This window comes from Lepidothrix coronata, unplaced genomic scaffold, assembly GCF_001604755.1.
Source record: "Lepidothrix coronata isolate B3197 unplaced genomic scaffold, Lepidothrix_coronata-1.0 Scaffold11, whole genome shotgun sequence".
Taxonomy (NCBI): Eukaryota; Metazoa; Chordata; class Aves; order Passeriformes; family Pipridae; genus Lepidothrix; species Lepidothrix coronata.
The window spans coordinates 7660454-7669517 of NW_016690191.1; the positions used below are offsets into that span (position 1 = coordinate 7660454).

The 9064-nt window shown below is 35.4% G+C and overlaps 1 protein-coding gene across 2 annotated transcripts in view; it reads right to left on the reverse strand.

Moving 5' to 3' along the window:
• FGF7 (fibroblast growth factor 7) overlaps nt 1-8812 on the reverse strand; it is a 28088-nt gene extending 19276 nt beyond the window's left edge. The window contains exons 1-2 of one of the 2 annotated variants that reach the window (XM_017805232.1): nt 8618-8812; nt 7523-8107 (exon numbers count right to left, since the gene is read on the reverse strand). In XM_017805232.1, coding sequence (XP_017660721.1) covers nt 7523-7808 — 286 coding nt within the window. In that variant the 5' untranslated portion in view covers nt 7809-8107; nt 8618-8812. The remainder of the gene's footprint in view (nt 1-7522; nt 8108-8617) is intronic. The other variant, XM_017805231.1, reaches the window with a different exon arrangement.
• Between the last annotated feature and the right edge of the window lie 252 nt (nt 8813-9064).

Sequence of the window (9064 nt, forward strand, 5' to 3'; positions counted from 1 at the left end):
GTTTAACAATCATGAACTTCTCTGTGTACTTCTTTTTACTGTAAACATTCATTTTTGATTGAAATATCAAATCCCACATGACATTTAAAGGTTATAATAAAATGTATAAAATTAGCACAGGTTATTAATGAAAAAAAGCTTCTTGTTAACAGGTGGTGATATTTTTTCTGTTTTGAAACACATTACCTGCTAGTAAGACAAATATCAAAATTCCAAGGTATCAAAATTGCCAAGAACAAGTCTGATCACCTTCTTTTTATAGTCTATAGCACCTCCCAGTGTCTATTGACCCATTTAAAAGGAAGCAAGCGGGTTTACCAAAGATGGAAGTATTAATGCTAGGAAACTCCTTCAGGAAAATCCCACTGGTAATGGGGGTATTCAGAAAGTGTTATTATTGGAGTGATGGAGATGAGTGGTGTTTGTTGATCCCATTTGAAGTTATTGTGGTTAACAATGCCACGAAATGGTCATTTTTGCTGTTGTCATTTATAGTTTTGAGTTGATCTATCCATGTTCTGACCGGGCGTAGTTTTGAAAGTCTGGATGCTGAAGGATTCTGTTTTTAACAGAATATCTGTCCTTTTAATAGAAAAAGACCTTTTAATAACTTCATCCTGGTTTCATTCTTTGTTTTAAAAGCTAAATAACAGTCAAGAGAGCGTATTGATTGCATCGGTATTTTTATTGCTTTTTTTGGTGTGTTTTCATGAAGTTGTGGGCCACATCTGTGATTATCCACTTCTAACTTTTCAACACCAGTTGTAACAAAGAACTTTTTCCATTTGTATAAATGATGTCATGTGTTATGAAAGTTTTAGAGTGTGACAATTCAGTGCTAGGATTGTTAACCTCTATTATGCTTCTACCATAAGAATTTTCACTATTAACTTTTTAATAATCATGTTTCTAAACTACATACACCAGAAGGCTAACTTGACCTTTCTGTCAGCTCATATCCAGAATTAAAAATTAAAAATAAAGTCAAAGGTCAAAGAAGACAATTGAAATGCAGTTGCCAAATATAGTCATAGACAGTCAATTATGCAATGAAAGCACTGTGCCACCCACGAAGAGTAACAGCCTTCATTTGCCTAAACTTCTTCTGTTTTGATGAGAAAAGCATTCCAAAATATACTACTAGTTGATAGATCTTGTAGTGTGGAACAGTATAATTGTATGCTCTGGGATGTCTCGGTCTTCCTGAGCTTTAAGGAAGATGGAGGAGAAAACCAGCTTTGCTCTGTACTCCAGGATCCTAGAAATCTAAACCAATCTCTTTGAGATACTCAAACAATACAGAAAGCTGGAAGCTGTGAAGGGGGATATCTGGATTTAGGGTTTTTTTTGCAAGACTCACTGTATAAGGCATTAAATTTTCTACCAAATTCTCTGTGCCTATATGGAAATTACTTCTTTAAGATTCATCTGAGCTCAGTGTTTTTCTGTCTAGCTACTGACTTCAGTTATTTTAGTTCATTTTCTATTAGTCAATATTCTATAGTAAAATTATTTAATATTTGTAGCAGTAACACACAATTCTTTTGAGATTTGGAAGTTTTTTCCACTAATACTTTTAAAGCTCTTTACAGAGAGGTGAATAATTCTTTTCATAGAGACACAGGGAGTCTGAAGAATTTTCCCAAAGTCTGTAAGCAAATTTCTTAAAAGTTTGGATTAGCCTCAAGTCTCTTGAGTCTCAGGTCAGGGCCACTTCAGCACATTTTCTTTGGGATGGAGCAATAACATGCTTAATGATACAACACTGAATTTTTTGAACATTCAGAAATTGTAAACAATTGAGGGGGGATAAGCTGTGGGGGAGAAGGGGCTGCAATTTATCTTTGAAATGTGTCCTGTAACTGCTTCCACAGTTGGCTGCTCAATTTGAGTGATGGTTCCATAAAAATGCACTGTTTCTCATTTCTGATAAATCTCAGTATTGAGAGAGTCAGAAAAACTGCCACAGCTGAATTATGAGGGTGTATCAAGGTCAAATGACTCAGTTTAAGGACAACGTGTTTAGACTCAGCTTAGGTGACTTTCACTGCTTATACTGATTTTAGCTCAGTTTTGAAGCTCACCCTGGCAGACAGAGCCCTGTTGGTGTATATTAGCTTGTGAAGCTGCTGCCTGGGTCTGAGCCCAGAGGTTTGATTCTCTCCTCACAGAGCTTATGCAATCATTTTTGTTCAGAGGGAGAAGAAAGTGAGTATAAACTGCTACTGTCTGGCTTTCCACATACTTTTCAGCTGGTAAATGCCTCAGAATAGACAAGGTGATGAAGAGTCAGGAGGTATATTCAGAAGTAATAAACAGTTTTAATTGTGCTTTGTGGCACCCCTGTCATCCTGTGTCAGTTGAGCACTGATCTGGACATGAGATCTGAAGAATCTTGCTGCAGTGATTCAGGACTTTATTCCCTGCTTTCTCCTCACTTCCACAAAGTTCCAAAAAGTCATTAGAATCTGTGAGACAAGTACAGCTGCTTCTGATATCTGAATCTTTGCTAAAACCCATCTTCATCCACAGCTGAGAGTGAAAACCTGGGATTTGTGATAAAGTATAGGCTGAGGTATAGCCAAGGAGACTTTCTGCTAGTTGAAACCTGGGGGGTGGTTTGTACAACTAGTGCTAGACAAAGAACTGGAGAGGGAGAAGGGAAATCTGTTATTTAGGTCTGATTAATTGCTGTAGGAGAGAAAGTCATCCTTGGCACTGTAGGCTAGGTTTTGAGGGGATACATATATATTTCCATTTAAATTAAATTTCTTTCTGTTATAATTAAAAAGTGTAGCAGAGTACTAATGTAAAACAAGAGCACTTTCAGGTTAGGAAAGGTTTGTCTTCTCCTGACACCAAAATCTTGGTTGAAAGGTTTGTCTTCTCCTGACACCAAAATCTTGGTTGAACAAACAACCTCTTGAAAAATCAAGACTGCAGTTGCAAAGACAGACTTTCTGTTTGTTTGAAACACACATAACCCTTAACTGAATCTGGTACATCAATACCTGCCTTGAAACATCTGATTTTCAGGAACCAAATCTTCTTGGGTCTCTATGTAATATGTATTTAATCAACAGAAATAAAATTTATATGGTGGCACAGCATACATAGTCCAGCATTTGTTTTATGCTAAGAAGCATATATAAAATGCTATTGGAAATAATTCTGATTTCTAAGCAAGTTTGAGTGTTTCACCACTAAGATGGATTTAAAGTGTATTTTGCCATCAGTTAGGGTTTAGGTTTGAACAAAACTGAGTTAGAGTTCATTTAATATTGCTGAAAACTATGACTTGTTAGATTTTGGTCAAAATAGAAGTAGTTTTCCAAGATAAAAGTTTTAATCTAGGTTTCAGCCATTTTGTGTCAAGATCTCACTAGATTATTTTTTCTACTTTTTTTTTGTTTGCTTTGTTTTACCCACTGAAAAGAAGAGGAAATTGGCACTTTCTGGGTTTAGAGCACACATGGAATATGATAGGATCAGACATCTTAGGATTCAGGTTCCGGGAAGGCTTTTCTAGTAACTAAGAGACCCTTTGAAGTCTTTAAAATGAGATTCCAAAGGCAACAGAGCGTGGAAAGTCCTAAAGCATCATCCAGTGGTAGTTATAAATCCTCTTGGATAGAGTCAAAATAAACTGATTTTTTGCTGCATTTTTTTCTGAACAAAATGAAGTAAAATATGGCAAAATTAATAAACACAAACTGAACTGAAGGAAAGAGTAAACAGTGATAACGAGAGGCTTATTTTTCTATCAGAGATTGAGTTAACAAATTGCCATGTTATCTCCAAGACTTGTTCAGTCAATCTCACATTTTACAATCAAGAATTCAAAGAGTGTGTTCTGTGTGCCCAATTAGATTCTTTTCCATGAACAAGATAAAAAATTATTTTTCAATATAAACCATATGGTTTAGGCTTGGACAAAGTATAATAAGTTTTTGTCAAAGAGAAATTTTTCTATGAATAATGACAGATTTTTCTGGGTGACCTAATCCCTTGGCTGCTTCCTAATTCTTGCTTTAGTTTTTCAGTGTGTGACTCTCAGTTCTCACTCTGCCTTTTAGCCTTCAGATTGAAAGCAAAGCTGTCAGGTGCAAAGTGATTTCCTGTGCTTAGTGGAGATCACTGTCCTCTGATTTGATTAGTTCACTCTTGAGTTATCACCTTTATGTCCACCAGAAGGCTCTGCTGCTTTCTGAAATGTGCACAGAACCATGTTCTTTGGGTACCTAACAAGGTCATCACTGTTGTAAACAGGATTCAACAATTCCCTTTCACTGGGGCAGCACACACAGATTTCTTGAACTAAGCAGTTAACTTCTGATGTGTCTTGAAGCAAGTGAATGATAAATACAGATTAATTATAGTTGGCGAATGAGGATTTGGTTCAGCATTCATGAAATTTGGATCCACATACATTTAATACAGTGGCTGTTAAGTTAAAACCTTAGGAAATTTTAACACTTTCATTATTTTTGCTGTTGCTTTCATAGTATGTTATTATATATTTTTACTCTGTAATTAGAGAAGTTTGAAATGCAAAGACCCTAATTCCTCACCATCCTGGCATTCTGGCATTCATAGTTCCAACTGATGAGAAAACCTCTGTGAATTTTGGCACTTGCCAAAGTGGTGATGAAGTTATCATTCTACAGACATTTCTCAGTGAAGTTTGCTTTTAACAATTTTCATGCTTCCCTATTCATGGGCTGAAAGCAAATAGTTGATTCTGTCTATGAAACTGTCAGGGCAGCTTCCTTTATGAAGCTAAGTTATGACAGGTAAAAATATGATTTTTTTCTTATTTTTATTTTAGTAGCACATATTAGTGAATTCAAAAGGGAAAAGAATTCCTTTTATTTATTATGTAAGTGGAAAATTAGGACAAAAGAAGAAGAAATGTCTTGGAGCAACGCTTTTCATATCCATTGATTAGTTTGACTGCAGCTGTTCTGGGATTGCACCCTAAGAAACAGGTCTGATCTACCTTTTACTAACTTTCAGAACTGGAAATCATGGAACGAGAATATTTGAACACACACATTAATACATCTTTGTCATGGGTATGATTTTAAAATCATGTTTTTCAGAGACCCTGGATAAAAATAGCCTTTTAAGTCTCCTGATGTTAAAAAGGGAAAGGGTGTTAGTCCAGGTGGGGATTTTTATTCCTGTATTATTTTGGTTGGTTGGTTTTGCTTTTGTTTTGTTTTGTTTGTTTGTATCCCCCCTTATAAAATATTATTTTCTTTATAGGTATTTTAGTAGAGAACCATAAGCACATCTTCAAAAAGGCTGCTTGCATCTTTTGTTGAGCAGAGGATATGACAAAAGAAGTGTTTCTATAATAATACTACAACACTAATTTTTTTAGTTTCTCAGACAATCCAAGTTATAAGTGTTCACATTTTTCCAGTCGTCTTTGTCTATTTTTGCCTATTCTACTTGTCCAACAAAAGCATTTGGATGTTATTCCCTGGGATACAATAGATAAATTACAGTAAGAGACCTAAACTTAAGATGGTGGGAGACTTCTTGCATACTTCAGTCAAATTTAGTGGAGCCAGTTCATCAAAACACACATCAGTCACCAAATAACCATTCGATTTTTGATTGGTTTTTCTCCTGATACTCGTTTAATTTACCAGAAAAAGGATTAAATTTTTTTTCACTGCAATACAAATGTAAGGGTTTAGTGGCTCAAGTTTGCCTTTCTGGAGTTTGTAATAGTTAGTTACCATCACTAAATAATCATAAAATGTAGTCTCTTGTAGTTTTCTGAACATCATTAGCACAAGATGATCTATTATTCTCTAGTGGTCTCACTAAGAATGTTTCAAGGTGTCATTAATGTGCTTCAGCAGCATGAAATCCTGCAGAGAACTGAGAACCTTTACTTGAATTTGAAATAATGCTAAATTGCTCACACAGCTTTTACTTCAGCATCATTCAACTAAAAAAAAGCACAAATGTATATAATTATTCAACTCATATGCTGTCATAATTTCTTTAAGGTGTTTGTAAATAACAAAAGAAAAAATTGGGTACTGTGGATATTCACTGATCTACATTAATTTAGAAGATTCTGTTTCAATGCTCAGTAACGTTTTTTTTCAGTGATTTTTGTGGGAACAACATTTCACTTCAAAACTAGCCCTATGGATCTGTATTGTAGCAATGTCCTGAAACTCAAAGGGAGTCTTCTTGAATATGGACCAAATAACTTAGTTGGCTGCTGGCCATGTGTTGTCTTTCAGAGGAATATGGTTATTCACTGTGTAATAGTGTAGGAAGAAAGGAGACATATGGAAACAAATTTTAAAAGAAACAGTCACATTAGTCAATGCAGTTTTAGCCACACAAGTTGCCAAGCACTTAATGTAGTCCTGAAGTAAAGAAATAAATGATGCAGCCCACTAGGCAGGCACTTATAGCATGGAAAGTGCTGTTCTTATAGAAAACAAGCAGGCAGCTTCAGCTAAAAGCTGAATCACACCAACGGTTCTTGAAGGTTGATTTATTGGTTTCTTTTGCTGCTGCTGCCGTTATAAAAAGCACAATACTACATACAACCTACATTAAAACTGTATTTAACAGCATCCTTGGAAATATGTTTGTCCTTTTATTTGTCCCTGGCCCCTTTTGCTTATGATTTTATTTTGAAATATGCAATATAATCCTATGTATTTTCCTGTTGTATCTTAATAAAGTAATGTCCTTTCAAGTAGATGCCATGTTTCTCTAAATAAACAATATATTTCCAACAACATGAAAGAAAATGTGGCAAAATAGTGGCTGCAAAAATTGATGCCTTCAAGTGTAAATCAAACATATATGGGTATTTGTGTGAAAAACACAGATTAGTGCACCAATTATTTTTCCAGTCCAGAAATTGTATTGGGTAGAGCTTTGTAAAATATTATATGTCCATTCTCTCTAGATGAGTCATGGTTTTGGAAGAAAGGGGAGAGAATATTTTTTCAGCATCATGATCATTGTAATAATGAACTGCAGAAACTATAATAGATTTTGTTCCTGGCTTGGCAAACTATCTAAAAGATTTTGCAAGAGAGTTTACATAATTCTTTCCATTGAACTTTCTAGTATTGCATATGTTTTAATTGTTAACTCAAACAAACCAAACCTTTAGGTAGTTTGTGGACTATATAAACGTGGTTTAATGTTTCAGAGGTATTTTATGAGCAAAGTTGGTGGTTATACATTTTCATACTTACAACCTTAGTTCACTTGTTAAAATAGGCTCTCTGTTTGCTAATAGTTTCCAGCTGTAACTAATACATTAGCAGATCTACAATGTAGTATTTAAAATGACGCATTTCAAAATCAATAACAAATGTCCTGCTGTACGATTAATTGGCAAACTTGTTCTACACAATGGTCAGTTCACTATACAAAATTCCTCTGAAATGACGATAAATCAAGGAATGGGAAACAATGATGTGTAGATTTCTGAAACCTTAGAAATAGGAAATGCAAAAGTATTACTTACTGTAGTTGTTGTTTGCTTCTCTTGTCCCTTTTACTTTGCCTCGCTTATCAATCCTCATATACCACTGAGTTCGACAGAAAAGTCTTCTCACTCTTACATCCCCCCCTTCCATATAATCATAGCTTCTGGTGTGTCGCTCAGGGCTGGAACAGTTCACATTTGTAGCCATTTGCTCTGGAGTCATGTCATTGCAAGCTAAAGATATAGTGCCCATTAGAAAGATAATGTAAAAGTATGATCTGTAGAGCAAAATTGGCAGGATCCATGTCAGTATCCATTTGTGCATTATAGTGCAGTGTTCTGGGTGTTCATGAACAACATAATGAAAATTAAATCTCAAGTAGACTGTTGCTCTTAGGTCACCGACCTGCCTTCTGTCTTTATGAGTTACAGATTCATTTAAATGAGATTGCTCCCTCTTCTAGAATTCTGATCGTTATTCCTTAATAGTTAATGGCGAAATAGAAGAGCTTCTTAAATATCTCTTCAGTCAGAATATCCTTTAAAGACACAAGTTATAAAAACCTCTGTTGTCGTGACCTTCTTTACTACTTGAATTTGCTGCTTGCACTGAAAATAAAAGATCTGTGAGAAAAGGTGCATGTGTAAGTCTTTATGCTCAATTGTTACAAACACGCAAGGTTACGTTATGCTAATGAAAAGTACTGCACACAAACGTATGACATCTGAGCTGATTTTTAACAATATACAAATGTATATACAACAGATATCTCATACAACTTTTTACACAAACAGACATTTCCCCTGGTTGTAAATAGAGTTCTGTCTTCAGTTTAAAGTCCTTCCAAAAATCTCCTATTGATTCACTTCGACTACTTTCTCATGCATGATAAAATTCTCCTTGTTACTTCATATCTATATAGTCACTATTAGCACAATCTATCATTTAACTTTTCGCTAGTTGAGATTTCAAAACAGACCTCATAGCTTTAGCCCTGTATTTTCACTCCTACCCTTTTCAGATTATTAGTAGAAATCGTTTTCTTAATTCTTTTTTTAGCATCGAGCGTATACAAATGAAGATAAAAGCTATCAGCTGTTAGAAACTGTTCTTGTAAAGGACAGATAACTTACTTGTTCCTGTTGATAAGAGCTGGATGCCCAAGTACTCCATTTCTGTTGTCTGCTTTTTGCAACATGAGACACTCTACTGTAGCTACAAACTTTCTCAGCTCAGAAAGGCTCCACCAGAGTTGTAATTGTTTCCATAAATCAACAGGCTGGAGCGATGGTGTGTATGTGCTTGTGCGTGCGCGTGCATGTGTGTGTTGAGCCTGTTGTTCAGTCCTTTTCGATAAATACCTTTGCTGACCTCACTTGGAAGCAATTAGAATTTAACCAGTCAGCTGTCAGTTGAGTGCACGAACAAAAGTAAAAGGAGACTTGCATTGTATCGTGTCCAATGGTCATCAGAGGGAGCTATGTACATAGTTTATGCTTTAAATCTCCAAGAATCTACTTTCTAAAAACATATATTTCGTGGTGCGTGGATAGAATTGCTTCGTGTGCCAGCCAGTGTTT